This window comes from Sinohyriopsis cumingii, chromosome 5, assembly GCF_028554795.1.
Source record: "Sinohyriopsis cumingii isolate HCF-2022 chromosome 5, ASM2855479v2, whole genome shotgun sequence".
NCBI classification, from domain to species: domain Eukaryota; kingdom Metazoa; phylum Mollusca; class Bivalvia; order Unionida; family Unionidae; genus Sinohyriopsis; species Sinohyriopsis cumingii.
In genome coordinates this window covers 122,430,648-122,452,784 of record NC_142965.1, presented here as the reverse complement: position 1 = coordinate 122,452,784, position 22,137 = coordinate 122,430,648, and the positions used below count along the sequence as shown (strand labels likewise).

Here is a 22,137-nt window from a genome sequence, read left to right as displayed (position 1 = left end):
ATTTGGTAGATTGATGACGGAAAAGTAGTGTGTAGGTATCAATTCGGGTAACTGATGTAATGTTTCTAGGTCAAAAATTGTGAGAAGGTATATGGAAATAAGTCATCCAATATTCAGGTTAACAGAAAACCACTTAAATTAATCAAAGTAGGTCGCTGAAATCGAATGCCGTTCACAAGAGATACTTTATTTTCCCGAAAAGGAATACATGTACCTTATTTAACATTTATGAAAAGAAACCGTTGTTGGTTTTCAAAAGCAAAGTTAACGTCAAACATCATCGTAGTTGCATTTCAATCAAGAGCTATTTGAGTACTCGTCTAATGTTTATTCAACGCTTTTGACGAATATATTAGCTGGTCCTATTTCAAATCAGAATAAAAGTACGAATCGAGCAGAATAACAACAACTGGGATCCCAGGCAAAATGAAACGGAAGTGAATAGGTCGTGTAGAATATTATCTACATTCTACAAAAGCGATGTTGATATCTCTTTGAAGGGATCTACATCTTTGTATTTCAGAGTGATAACTATATCACAAATATTATCTCTCTTGGGCAGGTTTATTCTCTCTCTCTCTCTCTCTCAACTGATCGATCAACAGTAAAACATGCAGGTATTATTCAAGGAGCTTAAACATAACTACTACGAATGAAATGCTGAACTCATAATACACTTTCATGCAATACTAATCAAATGTAAATACTGAGAAGAAAATGACGATAACAGTCTACGACATGCACATTTGTGCAAATGCAAGACTTTCATTTTCACTTGATGCTGATCGGGCCACTAAAAGCTAATTCCTTGTATACCCTTTTAGGGCTCAGGGATGTTAAATAGGCCTGATGCACTCTAGGGTATCTCTTAAGAGACTCTTATAGAGGCAGAAGCCTGGGTTGGATACCATTGTAGGTCTTTGGACAACTAACTTTACTTTAATTGACAAGCCACTTCATAATCAACTCTTATTTCTCTGCCTTGAAACATCAATCCAAATGTCACTAAAAGACGAATGTATGTTCATATTTCCTGGATAGTGGAGAATCTGGCACCTTCTCCCATATACGGCCCCTAAGCTCAAGGGTGCCCACGTAATCATTTATGTTGGGGTGTGTAAAGTGGCAAATTTTTTGTTGATCTAACAAGAATACATTAGTTGAGACCAGAGAACCATTAATTAGATTTATTGAGACAGGCGCGTATCATATCGCCACACTACCGTGTACGGTAATGTCCTTTAGAGGGAGAATTATGTTCCTAATTAAACAGTTGTTTATACAGCAGCCAGGCGGACTATTAGGGACAAGGAAAACTTCATTTTAATGGTAAAGTTGTCACAATTGAGAGATCGCAGAAACTCTGTTACTCAAACTACCAGGTCAAGCTGACCCTGATTTTGGCGCCTCTGGAAAAAGGGCGGCAGAGATATTTGATTCTGATTGGTCACATTAAATAAGGGGCGTGTTTCCCACACAAAATTCTCTAGGTTTTTAAAACCGCTACATCGAAATTCTAATCAGTCTAAGCTTTTCTACGTGGGGAAAACCAGAGTAGGCTCCGGGGGATTTGCAAGAAATTCCCCGTAAAGGAACTGTTGTCCAAAGGGGACTATTGTCGAAAGGAACCGACGAACTAATTTACCGATTAGAGGGAGGAACATTGAAAGCAAAGGTAGTGTGACAATTCCATGTAATTTGTTGATGCCATATATAATGCTTTGCTGAAGTTATGTACTGGTAGTTGCATGAATCTTTTTTCTACATTCGTGTAATAATTTGCTTTATGAAGTATAACTGTGTTGAGTTTATGCATAGGATGTCGTACATTAATCTTCTTTAGATAAGTTTGACGAACTGTTTGAATTTGTCGTCTTGTTTACATAAGAATTATATTCTAAGAATTTAATACATTACATTAGTTAATATGATTACGAGAATCCTTGTGAATTCGCCGAATTTAGAAGATTTCACGTATGATTAAGAATAAGTGTGTATTGACTGAAATGATCTAGTAATTGATTGATTCCTATTTATTCGCTGTGTAAATTGAGGCTGGCTCAAAACCCCAGGCCTCGCGTATGTGTTAATGTGTAAGGTCAAGGCGTAACGAATTAGCCATTTGACTAACTAGGGTCATTATAGGACATGTGGAGTCGATTGATAGCCTTAGCGTCTGTTTAGCACTGATAGTGCAATCTAATAACGAGGGAGAATAATGAACAATTATCTGTTTCAGAAATAACGGGAAATTTAGGTTGTCTCTATTTATATTTATTTAAAAGGGAGAAAATAGCTCCTTAGACGTATGAGACGTATTATCCTGAGACGTATACTGAGAAGTATAGAGAGAAGTGCAGTGAGACGTATAATCCTGTGACGCAATCCTGCGACGTATTAATTTCTGAAACGTATTCTGAGAGTATCCTGAGACGGACGGTGGAAAGTATCATCCTGAGATCCAAGGGTCTGAATAGCTACAGAGGAAGTAAGACAAACTGAGGACGAGCAGGTTATGCAATCGTACAAGACGTTGACTTCGATTGTTCACTCGATCCTATGATGAACTAAATCTATCAGTAAACAGATCGGCTGTTTTATTTAAGTCTATTTGCATTTTCTTTGTATTTTGGTGAAAGTTAAATTTCTAAAAGCAGAGTACATTCCTGATGTAATGAATTTTCACAGTGTTTTTATGTAATTGATTAAATTGTTTATTTACGTGTACGGGGGCTCGTGTTGGTTTGTTCTATATACCTACTCAGATCTCTATCTATTTCACCTATAAGTTTCACCACTTATATTTATATTTACTCGAACCGGGCAATAACATCGAAGGCGGTCAACCCCTTGATAACGAAAACCAAATTTGGAGGGACAATTCTCCCCCCGTTTACAGGGTGGGGTGAGGGGCAAACGTTGCGGAGGTCAGCAATTAAGTTTTACGGATGTAAACCAATATATATTTAGAGGTGAAATCGGGGCGTGGAGGCATGTGCATGACAAAAGGGAATGAAATGTTAATATACATAACTTTTCTTAGCTAATATGGGAACATAATAACATAAATATCAGTTCTTTAAATTTAATTCATCTGACCTGTACATTAACAATTATGTTATTTAGCAAATCACTAAATTGTTATATATAAACATTTTTAGATACTTCTTACTTATATATTGCTTTACTATTTCAGCAAAATAGTTTTGCTGTAAAAGGATTACGAAAGTCATCAGCTGTATCTGGTTAGGCACACAATTCATATCGACTTTCAGATATATACAAATTCTACCATCTTTCAGTTTTATTTGGAATCCCAAGCGTCATTGTGAGAACTTTGTTAAAATCATTCCATACTTTTGTGGCAACATGGCAAAGCAATCTCGTAATGTTCCGAAAGCTGTTTCACAAAACGTGTCAGATATATTCAAGAAAGACCAACTTCAAAATAAAATATTTTATTCTAATATTTTTGGAAAGAAATGTCAAAGTTATGGTTATTCAAGTTAATAAGCACGGAAAGAAGATTCGATACAATCCAAGACCGTAAACCGGTTCGCTTAGTTATTCAAGTGTAATAAACAACTCCTGATAGACCCGAGAAGCTATGTTATGACATATCGTAAACATATTTATCTAAATCGATAGATTGTTTGTTCAACATTTCGATCTTCTCAAATATTCCGCGTTTATACTGCAGTCTATAGTTCGCACTCCAATTACCAATGCCACTTAATTTTTCCCTTGATAAAATAATTTGAATGGTAATTTAGTGCTTTTTGCAAAGTTATATGTACTCATACGGTAATTGATCCTGAGTGGTGAACTCTCAAGTAAGTTTTAATTAATTTAATGTGCAAAGGTAAGTACATTTCTGAATAAGGCCTGGCCTGGTCGGAGTTCGGAACAAATGTTTGGTTATTAACACCTTTGCAATGAGGGTGTATTACTTGTCAAGATACTTCCTCCAAACAAAATATCATGCTTCAAGGTATACCGGGACGTAATCAGTGTGCAAGCAAATCTGAGCTAAGCTAAGCTAAGAAATACTATAAAGAATACACAACCAATAGACATGGATTAATTGCTATGAAACCCATTCTAAACTGTTGTCAAGGACGTAGGTAAAAGCATGGATGCAGTGAGGCGTTTCATATGTACGGTAAGGTGATTTGTTGATATGCACATATTCAGATGACCATGCAATATATAAAGTTCCAACTAAAACTGATTCCTGTTTCATTCCGACGATTTAGCCATACACTGCATTTACTCGCAAGTCAAAAGGGCAATTTCTATTGTACAAGTAATTGCACCAGTAAAGTGGTTGTCATGACGACATGCACATTTTCATATTATGTCCATACTATTAGTCAAATTTCATAATAGTCCATTAAGACTATGGGACCTATTTCCTAAAAATTGATTGTGTATAGGACAGAAGGGTGGACAGATATGAGGATTCGTATACGCTCATGCCTCTGTAGAAGTTGTAGTACAACAAAGCAGAGTGAGGGGATTCTACTCTCTGACTTGATAGAGAACCTTTGTATAATAACCAGAGGATTATTAATCTCCGTCATCACTGGAATTTTAGTTTAACAATTTTTAAAAATACATATATTGTTGGCTAAAAGGTGGAGCAAGAGCAAGAATCGTTATGGTATTTAGGATCGAGATGACCTCGGATAAAAATGTCTCAAGTTTCGTAATGATTATCGCAGTGTCTTCTGGAGAAGGAGAGATAAAGAATTTGTTACGTAGTTGATTACTGGAGAAAAACGATATACGATACTTGACGGACGAAAGACATATTTATCAGTAAACCTGAGTGGGCGTAGGTTTTATTCTCTCTCTCTCTCTCTCTCTCTCTCTCTCTCTCTCTCTCTGTGTATCTTGATTACAGTGATAGATCTGCAAAAGCTACTTCCTTTGAAGCCTCTTGGTGACTCCGACAATTAAATCTAGATTCACAGGTTGAGATCGCTTAACGATTATCATAATATGGCCTCTGCATTTCAACAAAACTACACTTAAATTAATTAAAGGAGTTCGCTAAAAGTGAATGCCGTTGACAAGAGATCATTTTTTCTTCTATGAAAAGAAGCCGTTGTTGGTTTTCAAATTCAAAGTTAACGTTAACCGTACATGCATGGTAGTTGGATTTGAATAAAGAACTATCTGGGTACACTTACAATGTACTCACGATGTTATTCAACGCCCGTGACCCATTTATTCGCTGGTTCTTTTTTAAAATCACAATGAAAGCACTAATCGATCAGAATAACAACAACTGGGATCCCAGGTAAAATGAAAAGGAAGTAAAAGACAGTGTCAGGCTAACAAGTGTCTGTAAATACACATATTAATATCATCTACAGATGCCGAATCAGATAAAGTGTTGGAGGGGGTCTCCAAAGTTTGAAAAGGACCCTGACTTTCCTCGAAAAGGCTCCAAAGCAAACGTCTGTGTGGCTATTTACTCAAAGTGTGCATAATATTCAATAAACTTGTGCAAACATAAAACGACGGTCAAAGTTAAAGTGACGAGGTGAATGTGTGTTTGCGTGTGTATATGGGTTTCCACCCGATACGTCCATTGTTACAGCCTACAAGCCTGGAATTGTTGATATTGTTAAGGCCTTCAAACCGCAACAACGTATATGTTCGTACGATGCAGTATACGTTATGTAGCTACCAAGCCTTAACAATGTTGTTGGAATATTTTCTCTGTTGCGCATGTGCGCAATTTCTAAAACTAAAACATCCGGTTGCAGAAGCTGTGGGCCATTCAATTTCCCTTTGTTCCTGGTATGTAGATCTTGAGTATGGCTTCATTCCCAAACTTATGATAGATTTTGATCTTGGATTTATTGTGTTGTCTGTTACTGAAGTAATTATAACAATAATAATTTGTATCAAATGGAAGAAGTAATTATCTTTGATAGAGATTGCCTGATAATTCATTTTCCGTGATGTTGATTTGTACAATTAAAAATAAATGCTTTGACAAATTACCCTGGAGATGTATCTGGAGAATTGTAAATGTGCAAAGCCTTATTTATAGGAACAGTTTAGCAAAGCTGAATTTTGTTGTAGCAGGTTGCTCAATATTGGTTTAGACAAGATGCAATAGCGAGAGCGTTGTGTTTAAGTCAGTTGAGAGCAGGTGTGAATAAAACTCCTGAAAAAGCACTGGTTTTTTTGACGTAATTATTCTTCGTTTTTATCACTTTAATAATTCCATTTTATTTGTTAGTGCCACAATTTTGGAATGGTTTGTGCTTTTTTATAGTATTATTTCATAGCGTTGCATTAAATGCAAATATTTGTCGTTGAATCCATTTAACAGTAGATAAAAATGTTTGTGTCAGTTTTTTATTAAGGAAAATGGTGTTCATATGGGATCGAAAGCCAGCCAAGAGAAAATATATATCTGTTCAAAACAAGTCAATTAGGGTAAAGTATGAGAGAATTTTACCAACTTCTAGTAGAGAACAAGACCCAGTGGCCATAGATGAAACAAGTGGATCTCTTCCAAAGGCAATATCTGCATCTGGGTCCATATCCTTAAACTCAGAACTTGTAGATAAACAATCAGAAGAGGCAGTTTTTCTCTCAGGTAAAATACAGTCTGTCCCAAGTTTAAGATCCTAATGCAGAGTCCTTGCAAAAAGAACATGTTCTTATTTACAAAAATACCTTCCTATAAGATTTGATAGAATGTTTCCTGATATTTACCGTGTCTTTCTTTAATTGACATCCCAATCATTCAGTACATAATAAATGCTTACCTAACAGATGTCTTTAATTGGCAAATACTTCCAGAAAAGCAATAAAATTAGAACAGCCAAAAGAGGCATAATTACAGAAGAATAAAATTACAGTGGTTACAGCCTGAATATACTACAAAAGCAAATTTATTTCTAGCATTTTTTCTGTCTCATACATGTATGTGCTTATTTACATTGATTTTACATGTGACTGCAATATATGTATCATATGATGTATAATCTGTTATTTTTCTCTTATTAATCAACAACAAATAAAGTGCTTACAAATCTTGCAGATGCCTTAGATGAAACAAAAGTCTCCTACCGAGAGAAGAAGAGAAAAAGACTAGAAAATTGGGCAGCTCTTGCTGATGAATTGGTTGAAGTTGGCGCAGCCGTGTTGTTTACACCACCTCACAGTCAGTGCATTTGTTGTACACAAAGTCCCGATCAGATTTTTCGCTGCATGGACTGTGGCACATCAGCCGTGTACTGCAGAGAATGCCTTGACATTTGTCACAGTCTGCCACATCTACACGTGTTTGAAGTGTTTAAAGTAAGCTGTTATTAATTTTTAATGTGTAAGTTTTGTTAGCATCAGTTTATATTGTTTTGTATGAATTGAAATTGTTGTCTGTATATTTTACATCATCAAGATATTGATATACAGTCCAGGTTATCTTTTTATTAATTACCTTGTTAATCCTCAGATGATCTAGTCAGTTTATGAAAACAGATTTTCACCCAGGGAGTATAACATTTTGCAACATTTGCATATTAATGTGATTTTTTCATTCTTTTTATTTTCTTTCACATTATTTTTCTTCACTAGTTATATTAATAATATTAATTTTATTTACAAAAGATTTTTTTATTGTATAGAGATTATGCCACAGGAGGGAATATATATTTTTCAAATGAGAAGTAACCAGCATTTTCTTGTTTTTCAGAATGGTACATTTGTTTGTGTGGACACAGATACACCAGTGTGGAGAAGGCCAGATAACCATGTATGTCAAACCATCTATTGTCAGCAGATTGTAGTAATGGATGAACATGGTTGGTATACATTTATCCTGTTTAATATATACAAATTAAAAATGGTCCATTATCATTTCTAAACAGAAATTTACAAACTGCTTCTGGGGGCCCCGAGTGGCTGAGTGGTATAAAGCGCTCTCCGTTACGGATCACTGCCATCTCACCTCTGCCTGCGTGTGTTTGAGTCTCGGATACAGCCAATGTCGGTATGTGAGAAAGCTTGCCAGTAGCTTCTCGTGGGTCGGTATTTCTTTCCAGGTTTTCCTGGGTTCTTCCTCCGCCATTAATACTGGCCGCCATGTATAGCCTATCGTGTGCTGAAAAATGGCGTTAAACACTACAAGAACAACAACAACAACAAACTGCCTCTGATAAATCACCTAACCTGTTTGACAAAATTTGAGGGAGAAAAAAAACATCCCGGAATGGCTACATTTCAGACTGGTACTTATGATAAGAAATTTGAATCTGATATGTACATCACTACTACATGTGGAAACAAAATTCAATTCTTCCTGCAAACTGGTCAGCCAAGTTTAAAAATTTTTTAAGAGGAAACATTTCTTATTATAAGGCTTCTTAAGTTTGCACTAATGATACTAATCAGCCACTGATAATGACTTTGCTGCTTTCAGGTAATGTTCATTTTTTACGCCTTCATTTTTCCAATAAGCATTTTTCTTTTAACAGGCAGACAGCACAAGCGTATCATTGAATTATGTGGGTGCGAGTCTGCGGCAGTTACAATGATCCGTAGTTATCTCTGGCCTTTCTCACCTAAGAATCCCATTTTAGGTTTCCACATAGGACTTCTTGAGTGGATGACAGCACTGTTGCTGGAGTGTCCTGTGTCTACCAAAGGTTTCTGTGAAGCTTTAAAGGCCAAGTTGTCCAAGCATCACAAAGGATTGTTTGATTCAGAAGTAATGCATTCAGTTCTTGTCTTTTTCATAATTATTCCATTTTTGTGTTTATATTCTTTCTTGAAAACAGTTGTTAAATATTTATATATGTAATGAAAGATTATTATTTTAGTGGTTTGTAAATTGATGTTTTTGTAATGAGTTATGTTGTTTCCAGCAAAAATTAGGTTTTTTTTTTTGGTTTTCAATTTGTGGCATGTAGCAACTATATATCAACATAAAATTTAGATTTTACAGAATATTTTTACAAGTATCCAGTTCACCCAGATTTTATAACCTATGCTTTTTGCCATAATTAGCACACTGGGTTTGTTGAATATTTGACAGACTTGGTCACATTATCCTGTGAAATCATTTACACATCATGTATTGATATATAATTTGGTGTTATACATTTCCAAAGTTGTTGTATTCTGCTCATTGGTTCAGTTTCACATAATGTGATTTGAGTCTGTTTAAAATAGAAATAACTGAAGACCTGCATCCTGTTTCTAAAATAAATATTTCTGATAATTTTGATTTTGTTGCATCTTTGTAAATGTTGTTTTGTAATCCACATGCTTTACAATGATACTAATACCCTTTGCCTGTTTGTTTTGGGGTCTCCAGGTGGCCAAATGGTCTAAATCACTCTCCATTACAGATCACTGCAATCTCACCCCTGTCTGCGTGGGTTTGAGTCACTGGGTCAGCAAATGTAGGTATGTGAGAAAGCTTCCCATCGGTTGATGGCTCTTTGGGGTTTTCCCGTTTCTTCCTCCACGAGTTATACTGGCTGCCATGTATAGCCTATCTGGTGCTGAGAAATGGCGTTTAACCCCACAACAACAATAACAACTGTCTGTTTTGTTGATCTACCTATCAACAGATCTTTTTTTTCAAAACTGCTAGGTGACATTTCACAAAACTTCGTATGTTTTATGATCTTTCCCACAAAGTAAATATCATTTCAAAGAGAGTTCGAGTTTTGCAATCACCCGGTGGGAGAGAAAACAATGTTCTGTCACATAATATTTAGGTATATATTATGTTATAGCAGGAAGATGCACCATCTGTGTGACACATATTCCATTCCATTTTTTGGGGTAATCACAATATCTTGTTTTACAATGGACAAAGAAGAAATAAACTGTATCCATGATAAACAAAATTCTGAAAGTTAGTAGCTATTTGGCAAAGTATCCAGTATGCATATTTTAACTATCTCAGTTGGTCACATCGCCTTTTCTTTTATCAAACAGCTTTTATATGAAGTTTTGTGTTTACAAGATTCCGTTTCATGTGAAGTTGACACATTCAAACAAGAAATATATTTAGATGCTTTCATTTATTAAATCCTGTTGAAATTTTGGGAGGGAAACTTTAGGACCAAAAAATTCCATCTCTACAGGAGATGTCAGTTTACTTATGTGCTATGAGTTATCAGTAATATTTATTATATCAAAATTGTATGCCCTTCTGTTAGATACAGTATAAAGTTTAAAATGAATCAGACTTGTTATTTATATTCTTGTTTTTTTGTTGTTTATTTTCCAGTTTAAAGACGTTTATAAAATTTTAATGAATGAGTGCCTGGTGCAGTATCGAAATTTTAGGTACAGGATCAGGTATCACGGTACCAATTGTTTTTCCATATACCTCAATGCTAATGTTTTGTGAAATAAATATACTTTCTGTCCTACTTGGGCATGCATGTCACACGCTGTCATATAGAACAATGCTAGATTGTCAATTTGACAATGACATAACCAGGTACTCCATTGCATTTAAGAGAGATAACTCTACTGGAGCTAGACAGGGGTAAGAGTTATCTAGTCACAACAAGCACATTTTCAGTCATGTGTACCATATTTTAAAAAAATCATAAAAAATACAAAATATGATCTAGATAGAAATTAACACAAACTCACATGTTGCCAAGAGGCTCAACTTTTTTTTAAGCCAAACAGAAAGTACAAGTCTTACATAATGCACCAATCACAGCTAGTTTTGTTCTTTAATTCTGAATACAATGTTCCATACACCTTAAGCTCCGCCCACCTGGACTTGCGCAATTGGTACCGTTATACCTATAGCAAACCTTAATTTTTCCAATAATCTGTGAAATAGTTCGGGACTGTATAAGTAACAAATATACTTAGTCTCACTTGTGAAAAACAATTTGATGAGGTACTAACCTATGTCTTATATGAATGTGTATAGAAATGTCATTGAGCTGTTTGAACTATTGTTTTCATACTTTTGCTTCACCATCAAAATCATCTTTTGAAATAAAATGAATTCTTTCAACTATGAGTTGTATCTTATTCATATCACCAATTATTGAACTTCACATAGGTGATATGGGATAAATCACATTATATCATATTATGTAATAACTAGGTCAAAGGTCAATGTACCAAATAGTATGCACCTGTCCTACTTCAAAATGTACAATTCACCTAAAAGAAAGGAATTTATATTTGTTTGGTAGGTGCAGAACTTAACATCAGAGACAGGTGGACATGACCCAATCTTATTATAAAGTATAAGCTTTGACCACTTTACACTATCTACAGATACAAGAGGTCACTAACCACCAGTCCTCACACAAAGGTCCACCTACCCATCCTCTTTGTAACACAAATAGTAAGCTTTCCTCCTTTGTAATGTGAATAAAATTGTTTCAATAAGCCAGTCAGTCACCAAATATAGTAAATCGCAGCTTCTAAGTGGTTATGTTTGGATTGGGAGGTGAAATTAGGGGAATAAAATACAGAAAAATGCCAAATATAAACACTAAGTATAGCACATCAAATGGAGTTAAAAACAGGAGGAAAGTGTTTATCTAAAAGGGAGAGGTAGCTTATGATAAAGGAATTAAAGGTGGCAAAATCAGCAATGCGAAAAATGAGAAGTGAAAGTTTGATGACCTTACCTTGGACAAATATATGGGGCAGGGCCCAACAGGTCCAAGGACAGCCCAAAGGCAACTGTGCTATAACATCCCTTACAGGACCCAAATTTCAAGTGAAGTTGTGTTCATTTCCATCTAATATAAAAGGGTGAATAATTTAGATAATATAGATACATATAAAGTATATTTCTTCTACATAAGAATTTAATAATAATTGGCATAAGATAGAGAGAAACTTATCTCAGAGCCAAGCAGAACATACCTTATCAGTTTTTAAACTTGTAAACTTTACTGTGAGAAATTATCAAATTGCTTCTACTTACATTTGCATCAAGATTGAGGGCTAATATAATACTTCACAAATCTTCTCTTTATTTTCATAATCAGTCACTGAAAATGTGAGATTTTATTTCCTTGAAATGTTATGACTGGTGTAAGGGAGATAACTGAATGATATACATAAGGTGTGGTAACCTTGAATACATTATCCATGTAATATAGATGAGTTCATCAACAACCTGTATTAACTTCATTGCAATTAAATTATCTCAAAATACATTACTGACAAAGTGAGAACCTAACATTTAGACTCCTATGTTTAGTGGAGACCTCAAGAGTCATGTAATTTTAATTTCTAAGATGACGCAGCTCTTTCATATCACATAGTTCATATTTTCTACAATGCCGGCATGTAGAGTGCAGCCTTCCATAACCATGCAGATATCATCTCATGCCAATTTGGATTCTTGCGATGGGATGCAAAGTTTCAAGAACAGTGTGGATTTGAATGGAATGAATATGCACTGTGTGACTAAAATGGTTATCATTCTGTAATGTTGGACCAAACATGGAAATTCCACAGGAGCAGCTTGACAGAAAGAAATAGGATTAATTGAAAGTCAATAGTAGATTATAATTGGGCTTATACAAGTGCCAATGGGAAATGCTGACTTAAGGAAACTGTTCTTGTTTGTTGGTATTCACTGCTACTTCAACAAAAGGGAATGCAAGAGAACTGAACTAACTACATGAACAATTTCAAAGCAGGAGAGTGTGAAAAAAAAGGGGACAATTAGAGCAGGACAATTCAAATCAAAATGGGAAGGAATACCAAATCCTTAATAAATTACCTAAAAATTACTCATGCCAGAACATCCCACATGGTACAAGTGATCTATCTACAAGTGTACTTAGAATGTTCTCTATCCTGGTTTATGGCATGCCTTACAAGAACAAGATAGTTGTTTTTGTACACATGATTTTTCATCTTTTGCAGGTACAATAGCCAATATTTGGCCAAAATCAACTATATTATGTTTACATAACTTATTTTGTTGCATGCATTCCAATCTAGGAGGTAACAGCACATACATAAAGGCATCAGGTAACACAAGTCTATATCTATCATAGCTATAGTTATCAAAAGTCCCCATCCAAAGCCATCTTGTGCTATTTTCTAAAGATTTCATACATTTTATTCTTAAAGAACTTTCAATATTTGACCAAAAGTGTTCAGCATACATTTGTTTTCCTACATCAAACTAGTATAGTTCATAAATGCCGCCCACATGTATGCGTTTCTATGGAAACACTGTGGGGCTATTCTTTCCTTTAGGTATCACGGTACCAATTGTTTTTCCATATACCTCAATGCTAATGTTTTGTGAAATAAATATACTTTCTGTCCTACTTGGGCATGCATGTCACACGCTGTCATATAGAACAATGCTAGATTGTCAATTTGACAATGACATAACCAGGTACTCCATTGCATTTAAGAGAGATAACTCTACTGGAGCTAGACAGGGGTAAGAGTTATCTAGTCACAACAAGCACATTTTCAGTCATGTGTACCATATTTTAAAAAAATCATAAAAAATACAAAATATGATCTAGATAGAAATTAACACAAACTCACATGTTGCCAAGAGGCTCAACTTTTTTTTAAGCCAAACAGAAAGTACAAGTCTTACATAATGCACCAATCACAGCTAGTTTTGTTCTTTAATTCTGAATACAATGTTCCATACACCTTAAGCTCCGCCCACCTGGACTTGCGCAATTGGTACCGTTATACCATCAGTCACCCTATACATCTTTGTGAAGAAATTGATTCTGGAACCCAGTGCCCAGCATGCTTTGAGGTAACAGCTGCTTTAAGAAGCCAATGGATGAATGTATGTATGTATGTATGTATGTATGTATGTATGTATGTATGTGTGAATATATATATATATATATATATATATATATATATATATATATATATATATATATATATATATATATATATATATATATATATATATATATATATTACATTATTCCTAGTATTGTAGACTGCAGTTTCTCATTATGTTTGTATATATCATCTGACAGGTATATAAATTTCCTTTGGATACAGTAAGATATGCAAACAGCTCCTTTATGCATAAAAAATGCAGTTTCCTAGTTGATATATAAATCTAAATTTATGCAAAATATTAAGCATGCACATTTCCATCTGGCACCTGTCATTTGATGTTGTTCATTGTACAGTCTGATAGAAGTTTTCATTGCATGTCAGCTCTGACATTGAAAGTTGATGGGTATAAGGAATTAGATTTAAATAAGTCAATCATGAGAGGCTTTTTTAACATAATTTTGACCTCACAGATGTACCACAACATTTCTTATAGCTCATTTTCAATTTCATCTTCAGAATCCACAAAAGATTATTTCTTTTGATGCAGATTTCCAGTTGGTCAGAAAGGTTTCATCGGGAGCTGAGGCAGGAAAGCCTAAACATGATGGTCATTTCTTTCTTGATCAGGATGAAGTTGATAAATTCATGGATGGCTACTCCACAGAAAAGACAAAGAATATGCAGGTAAAAGGCAGTTCACAATGTAAGAAGAGTTTTAACTACTTGATTCTATACTTTATATACTATTTTCCTCAAATAAAGACAGTTTCATTAATTTACTCATATTTTTGTGAAGCTATTATCTTTTTAGATGCTTTTTGTTTACCATTGCCTGCCCAGTGCCATCAGATGACAGATACATTAATTTATTACCACATCTCCATCCACTACAGATGGTTACCATAATAAGTACCATGTATGCTTAATTTCCACCAAATAGTTTAGAAGGTCATACATATGCAGTTTTGGAGACAGAATGGTAGTTTACATGCAGCTAATGCTTGAGTGAAAATCTTGTAGATCATGAGTCTTATAACAAGTTCTATTCTCGTGCATTAGCGTTTAATAATTTATCATCTAGCTGCTTTGCATAAAGATGAAGGATTCTGACCTAAGTTTATTAAATCACTTCATATTTACCATAAAATTTTGCCTTATCTTCTGGACTCTTGATGTAGTTATTTTATTTTGCAAGTTTCCGTTTGTTTATTTCAGGAATGTAGTGAGTTTCAAGCTGGCAGTGCCCTAAGATCCAAAGCAAAGAACAAGAAACTTGATGAAACTGCTCTGTTTGGTTCTGACTGTCGTCATGAATTCCCACACTATTTTTTCAACTTGAAACATGGTGAAAGGTATGCAATTGTTTTTTTATCAAAAGTCTTAATAATTTAGTATCCACAATATCATTTGGGTAAATATTTGTCATGCAAAGTTTTATTTTCCCATCTTTGAAAATTGGTTAATGACTTACCAAAGTTTCTCTCCTCAAGGAATGTAACTGCATTAAAGATTTTTTACATAGTTGAAGGAAATATCTTTATGGCTCAGTTATTTCAATCAATTTTACATTTATTCGTAATTAGTCGATTACAATATTGTAATGATTATTTGTTTTGAACAGCATTGAGATTCATTAATACCGGTAGTAACTTATTGTTACTGGCAAAATTTTACAACTAAAGTTTGGTATACTTATACAATTGATTTTTTTTCTTAATATGATCTTGTATGTTTGAATTTCAATTTTATTACAGAATTGGTTATTCAGTGTACCTGCTTGAAAAATTAGTTGCAGAAAACAAGGACAGCCAAATGCACATATTGTATGATATAGCTTGTCTCCTGGAAACCCACCTGAAGGTACATGTCTGCCCTGTCTATTATGTGGGTGAATTTCTCCTGACTTAGTTGTGTATGTGGCCATGTCATATTTCATGCAGTATTTCAGTAATTTTTCTGTTTTGATTCTCTCTCATTTCCTGATTGTTGTACAATACATATCTTCTTTTAATCATTTTAATGTATCAATTGAAAACACTTCTTGTTTATAATTAATTTTAGGTTCAGTATTTGATGTCAGATAATCTGTCAATAGATTGATGTGTGAAGCATAGCTGAAACCTCATTACCACTTTGTGACAGTGTTATCATTTTGTTTTTGGCGTCACTGTTATTTATGTGTTCAATAATTCCTATGATAGTGTTGTTTCTAATCATTTTCAGCTTGCAATTTTGTTCTTCATGTGCATTCTATTAGCATGGTATCATTGTGATATTGTAACATTTTTTTGTAATTTAATTTCATTGTTTATTTTTAGAAAAAAGAACGTACTGATCTGTTGGATGCAGTGAAGCTAGTTATCCCAATATTTCATTGCTATGGACACAAAATGGCTTGCCAGGTTTGTTTTCCCTTTACCAGTAAAAACATAATGAAATATATCTTCATATACCTTTTGAAATGTTTTTAATTGTTGATTGTTCCAATATCAAATGCCTGTCTTTTTTAATGAAAATTTTATATGATGATGTAGACGCTCGGTGTATGCACCAAAGTTGTAATGACAAAGGAAATCTTCTTGCTACTGGCATTTGTAAAAATGTTGCAGTTTGTTTCAGATAACTGTATTTTTAAGATCACGAAAAACTTTATTTAAGATCAGTTTTAATTAAATGGCTTTTGTAATTACTGCAGTTCTCAAGAATTTACATTCACTTTATTAACAAATTTTTTTGAAAGAACATTACCATGTAAAGGGAATACAAAATCTTGTGTATTAATGTTTCAACTGTTTTTTTTTAATTCAGTTTTGTCATGTACATTTTCCCCATTTTTGTAGGTTTTGTACAACCCAAGGCGAACACCTGGGTTAGGACTGACTGATGGGGAGTGCTTGGAGCGCCTGTGGGCATACTTAGGGAAATTTAAAAGCATTTCCAAGGAGATGACTCCAGAAAATCGTGTTGATCTGCTTGTTGATGGCCTTATGCATTATGGAGATAAAATTAAAAGAAAACAAGGTACATGTAGTCTCTGCATATGCAGTTTTTGCAAGTAAGAAAATATGTCATTACCATCTAATTGTGCCATTAACAGATTAGGTTTTATCAAACATAATGTTAATTATATTTAAAATTCCTTGCCATCTTTTTGTTGTATTAATGTATACATACATAAAGAACTGTCCTAACATGCAAATCCTGGGGTGAATAGATTTGACCGGTTGAAAATTAATATAGTACATCTAGATAAAAACACGATTTTCACATTCATTACAGAAATTATATACACAAACACACACAGTAATTATCATCTTACTGATTTTCAGGCAAAACCTTTGCAGAAAGGTTGAAGAAAGCAGAAGCTCTGAAAGTCAACACCAACAGAATGCTTCAAGAAACTCTAGGAAATATTTCAGGTGTTTTTAAATTATGCTTTTCTTTAATTCTTTCTTTATGTATATTTTGAACCATTAATCAATTTTTTTAATTAAGATTTTCAGCTTATGCTTGTTTTTGTTTTTTGATATATTATTTTCAGTATAACATCCATGCATGTTAGCCTGTAACAATTTTGCTGGTGTTTGTTAAAAGTATGACGACCTGATAAAATCATGAACTAACAAATGAATAACAGGTATTTTGAAGTGATTTTCATGAAACGTGCAAGAACTCTAATGCTAAATCTTTAATAATTGATTAATTAAGCTGACACTATACATATTTTAGTCATCTCTGGTGGACACTGTATTTTTTGTTTGCCTTACTATTAAAAAAAATTGGAAATGTCTTTCAAAATTACAGCAAAATATCAAATCATTTTCAATTCAAACACAATTTCAGATCAAACCATTGACTTTGTATAAGCAGTGTTATTTAATTCTGAGCAATGGATATAATGCTTTCAGTTTATTTTTATAAGCAGTGTTGCTCATGGAGGTGCAGGGTATTACCAGTAGAGCAGTTTTCCTCATGATATTTTGTTCCAGCTGTACATACCACATTATGTTTCCACTAAATCATACATGCCAACCATTACACTTTTGGCATAATCATTATGCTTTTCTCACCAGATTACATTTTATGTTAGCCTGTATATGAATTGTGCTTTTTTGGCATACAAAAAAGAGCAATAAAAAGTTCTTTTGTAATTTTTTTATTATCATTTCTTTGATTCCACTCATACACTGGAGATTATTCTTGAAAAGATGACTGCTGTGTAAGAATAGTGCAAGAGTAGTTTCCTTTTTCGCTATTTAGAGCAACTGTATATGACCCATTTCCAAGAAACAGACTGGTTTCTTCAAATATGAACTTTGCATCACAGATTCATTAAATTGACAAGCTAGTTAGTTAGTGGGCCTGTCTATACATTTAATGGTGCCATATGTTAAGCATTTATGGTGTGAGTCGTTATATGATAGAAATTATTAGAGCAGTTATCATCAAGAAGGAATGTACAGAAATTGCAAAGTAATCTTGTTATTGAAAGAAAGTAATGACATTTTTCACTTGTTATGTTAATTTGTTAAAAGTATGTGCATAATTCTAAGATTGGGGCATTGGTGTTGGCATCAGACTCCAGTTTCCCTGCCAACTGTATCATTATCATCACTTAGTGGAGTGTATGCTTCAGTGTCAGCACTTCCCATTTTTATGCACAAGCACTCAGTTGTTTTAACAGTATCATTTACAGTATCACAAGCACTCAGTTGTTATAACAGTATCATTTACAGGGTGTAGCTTATAGTGTAAGCAGACTCATTCATATGATAGACCGATCATTTGCTATTTTTTGGATGGTAAGCAGGGATTGTTCTGAAGAACATTCTGTGCCCCAAATAGCATTAAAAAATGTACTCTGATTTCTTGAGGTAAAAGAGAAAAAAATCAAAGTTCAAAAGAAAATCCCAAGACCTACCTTCAAACAATTTAAATGGTCAATTGTGGTATACCACAGTACAGAGTTATGTGTAGTATCCATTGTAGCTTCATGTTAGTGTAATATAGAAATTTGCGTTACATGCATTACTTGACCGGTTTTTTGCTTATTGTGAATTTATTTTCATGTATATCACTTTTTCTGGCTTTGCTGAAATAATTTCATTGTCGCTGTCTTTTTAAAGGTGTGTCAACAGATGACATTAGAAGATGGTCAGTGGAGGATAAAAATCGATTTTCCACAGGCAACTCTCTTGCAAGAAGTGAAAGCAAGGTATAACAGCACATCATTCACTGAGTTTGGTTTAAGAGATGATAGCACCCCTATGTATAGGTCAGGTAGAATTTATATCTCTAAAATTTCATCTTTGCTCATTTTAATTTCTTTTTGCTTTGCTTCAGATCTGAATTTCAGTTTGGAGTGGAAAGAAATCATTGTTAATAAGAGTCGGTCATCATCCAATATAGTGACTGTGCTAAAATATATTTGCATGGAGGTGTTTTTGCCTTGTTTCTAATGAAGTTCATTAATAAAATACCTTTAAACTACTCATTTTCAATTGCTCTGAATCAATTATATTTTACTGTAACATCAGTAATGTATGTTATTAAATCTATGATTATTTCAACCTCCAATTATTATAGGTGACTTCACCATGTCAGCTGCAATTGCACAAGCAATATGTTTAATTTATGCTTTATAATAAATTTCAGGAACCGCTTACCCGATTAGAGACATATGCTATCAGTTTGAAGAAATACTACCATTTAAGGTAAGTTGTTCATCTCTTATAACTGATACCTTTTGTTAATTAGACATAGAAAACCTCATACAGTAGCTTGTCCTTAAACCTGTAATGGTGATATGAATAATGTGCCAGTGTTGCCCTAAACAATAAAATTTTCTTTAATAATTTTATAATTTCTTTGGAAGGAAAGACTTCACATAAATTTCAATTATATTTCAATATACATCAAGTCGGTATTATTTTTATATATACTCTTTCAGTCAGTCTTCACTGGGAGTTGTTGATCCACTAGTTAAAGAGAACATCAGGAAGAAAATGTCTGGGTAAATATGTTTCATTTTCATTATGTCTCAAGTCACACTCAACCATTTACTACTGTATGTATGGTTCAAGGCATTGTTGTACAGGCAGTGTCTTTTACTGCACAGGTGCATCTTGCCAGCATCATAGTTTGAGAATGTAGTATATGTCAAAATTAAAGCTGTAATTTTATGAATGAGGTCAAACCTGCCTGTTGTCACAAAACTACCAACAAATAAAAAAGATGCAGTGATCACATTGAATAATATATAATATGTTTTTTTGATTGTTTCAAGTTAATAATTGCAGAGATGCATATTTACTTCAGCCTATTCATTTTGGCAGGATGCATAGAAATCGTCTGGATCAGCTACAATAGAACAACCTCATGCATAGTTTGCGAGGCAGTTTTGGATGGCTTAAATTGGTCATTCTATAGTTTCTGTGCATCAGAGTAGTTTCAAAAACTTAGACTGAAATAGGTTTTTCAAAACAGTTTAATCAGTTGTCATATTTTTATACACACAAATGCACACCCAACACTTTTTCAAGTTGATGGTTAGGTATGGTGGCAGTATTTCAGAAATGGTCTAAAAGTGGGGTTGTTCAGAAACTGGTTGCAAATGTTAATGCCTGTTTCATGTTTATTCAACAGATTCAGATACATAGCTTTATTACAGCATGTGATTCATGGATTTATTCATTTGTGCATTTTAATTAACTTTCCATAGTTTCCTTATTAGCTACAATTAAAGTGTCCACACTTTTCATGATATAGTTACAACAAACTATGATATAATCAGACTCAAGTGACAAAGTATTTAATGCTGAAAAAAGTGAATATTTGTTGCAGAAATGAATAAATCCATGATTCTTGCACCTGTGGTCATTGTCAGACTCTCTCCCCCTCCTCCCAATTTTCATACTGTGATTTTTAATTCCTCACAGTTGGGTTACCATTACTTGTTAAAATGTATTTTAGTTATTTGAGTCACTGATGTTTCTCCAGTCTGTATGCTACTTTAGAAATAAATGCAGCATTTTGACTATTTAATCTTCTATTTGTTTCATTTTCTTTCAGTGATCATTGGCTCTTGATTGGTTTTCAAGCTAATCAAAATAAGTAAAAGATTTCTCTCAGCCATTAAAGTTTAGTATGATATGCTTCTTTTGCTGGGAGTGCAAACTATCAAGTAATCTTGGTATGCACTCCATTCAGTCAGACCGCTCTGGTGGCCTAGTGGTTAGACTGTCCGCCTCGGATGTGGGAGGTTGTGGGTTCAATCCTCGGCCAAGTTATACCAAAGACTTTTAAAAAATGATACTAACAGTTACCTCGCTTGGTGCTCAGCATTAAGAGGTTAGTGTTAGGACTAGTCAGCCTGGTGTCAGGATAATGTGACTGGGTGGGACATCATGCAAAATGTCTGCGGCCTGATGTAAACTGTCACATTGCAGACATTGTAGCGATATGACTGAAACATTGTTAAAGCTATGTTAAAAATCCAAATCACATCACAACACATAACACAATCCAGTCAGTCTAAAAAATTCTTCTCTCTTTTTTTGTTGCCCTGTTTTAATTGTTCTGGAGGAAAAAAAATTATGCAAAAGATGAAAACAATAGTGATGGCGCATGAGCAGCCTAAAATGAACACTGGGGCGGTAACTTAATTAAATTAAAGGAAACAGATATAGTGATTATTACAATTTACTGGCAGTTCAGAGTATTCTGATTTATGTTTTTCAGTCTAGAACAGGTCTTGAGATCCCACGAAAGGTCCTTAAAGATCACCAGGTGATCTTCGACATCAGACCAGTATAAAATGCACACTGAATCCAGTAATATAAAAACAATATCTGCCAAAGTCCAGGTGATGACAAGGCTGATGGCAGAGAGAACCTTCTTACTGCAGATGATGAAGAAATATGCGTGTAAGTATTGACATAACAAGCCTTGATATCATGAGATAAAGGAGAATGTGAAAGAAGTGTTAATGGATATTTGGGGTAATTAAAACATGTGTTTTGAAATACAGTTGTCTTTGTTTAAGAAGACTTACAATATTCCAGGCAATCTTTACAAATTTATCATTTTAGAGGTAATCACAAGAAACAATAAAACAAAATGTGTAGGGAATTAATTTGGTGTATGTTTTTATGGTATGGAGTTTTGTTTCATTGTAATATATATTTAGTTGATCTGGCTTTATAAATATAACTGGCATAATAAAAGGTCATATTTCTTGTTTTTCTGTCTATTCAAGGTGGACAAGCTGTTGCAGTAAGACTTGGGAGACAGCTAAAAAGAGTAAACACAGCTGTTCAA

General features: G+C 34.0%; 2 protein-coding genes and 1 long non-coding RNA gene across 6 annotated transcripts; all 3 read left to right on the top strand.

The window, feature by feature from the left end:
• The first annotated feature begins 1,546 nt into the window (after window positions 1-1,546).
• LOC149800103 (uncharacterized) lies at window positions 1,547-2,727 on the top strand. The gene is made up of 2 exons (XR_016420941.1): window positions 1,547-1,675; window positions 2,286-2,727. It is a non-coding gene; the product is annotated as an uncharacterized LOC149800103 (long non-coding RNA).
• A 2,863-nt stretch (window positions 2,728-5,590) lies between these two features.
• On the top strand, window positions 5,591-11,016 carry LOC149800102 (uncharacterized). Its single transcript, XM_089959681.1, has 7 exons — window positions 5,591-5,811; window positions 6,375-6,622; window positions 7,070-7,329; window positions 7,724-7,832; window positions 8,505-8,737; window positions 9,381-9,438; window positions 10,274-11,016. The coding sequence occupies exons 1-6, from the start codon at window positions 5,675-5,677 to the stop codon at window positions 9,414-9,416; spliced, it is 1,023 nt and encodes a 340-aa protein (XP_089815807.1). The 5' UTR covers window positions 5,591-5,674; the 3' UTR covers window positions 9,417-9,438; window positions 10,274-11,016.
• Window positions 10,215-21,739, top strand: LOC149800101 (uncharacterized). Of its 4 annotated transcripts, none has more exons than XM_089959678.1 (12): window positions 10,215-10,344; window positions 13,717-13,777; window positions 14,335-14,502; window positions 15,034-15,170; window positions 15,573-15,678; window positions 16,137-16,220; window positions 16,659-16,839; window positions 17,148-17,237; window positions 18,945-19,033; window positions 19,474-19,532; window positions 19,769-19,831; window positions 21,559-21,739. In XM_089959678.1, exons 1-12 carry the CDS (start codon window positions 10,298-10,300, stop codon window positions 21,608-21,610), a joined length of 1,137 nt encoding a protein of 378 aa, XP_089815804.1. In that variant the 5' UTR covers window positions 10,215-10,297; the 3' UTR covers window positions 21,611-21,739. The 4 variants fall into 4 exon arrangements, 3 of the variants coding, with proteins under 3 accessions (XP_089815804.1, XP_089815805.1, XP_089815806.1); XM_089959679.1 differs by having other exon boundaries at window positions 19,773-19,831; window positions 21,559-21,695; XM_089959680.1 differs by lacking the exon at window positions 10,215-10,344 and having other exon boundaries at window positions 14,366-14,502.
• The last annotated feature ends 398 nt before the right edge of the window (window positions 21,740-22,137 follow it).

Bases quoted from the DNA above. Each gene is read 5' to 3' on its own strand.
- LOC149800101 (XM_089959678.1), top strand. From the start codon at position 10,298: ATGAATGAGTGCCTGGTGCAGTATCGAAATTTTAGGTACAGGATCAG. The intron at 10,345-13,716 runs GTATCACGGTAC...TTATACCATCAG, and splicing joins AATTTTAGGTACAGGATCAG to TCACCCTATACATCTTTGTG. The intron at 16,221-16,658 runs GTTTGTTTTCCC...CCATTTTTGTAG, and splicing joins GACACAAAATGGCTTGCCAG to GTTTTGTACAACCCAAGGCG.
- LOC149800102 (XM_089959681.1), top strand. From the start codon at position 5,675: ATGCAGTATACGTTATGTAGCTACCAAGCCTTAACAATGTTGTTGGAA. The intron at 6,623-7,069 runs GTAAAATACAGT...CAAATCTTGCAG, and splicing joins AGAGGCAGTTTTTCTCTCAG to ATGCCTTAGATGAAACAAAA. The intron at 7,330-7,723 runs GTAAGCTGTTAT...CTTGTTTTTCAG, and splicing joins ACGTGTTTGAAGTGTTTAAA to AATGGTACATTTGTTTGTGT.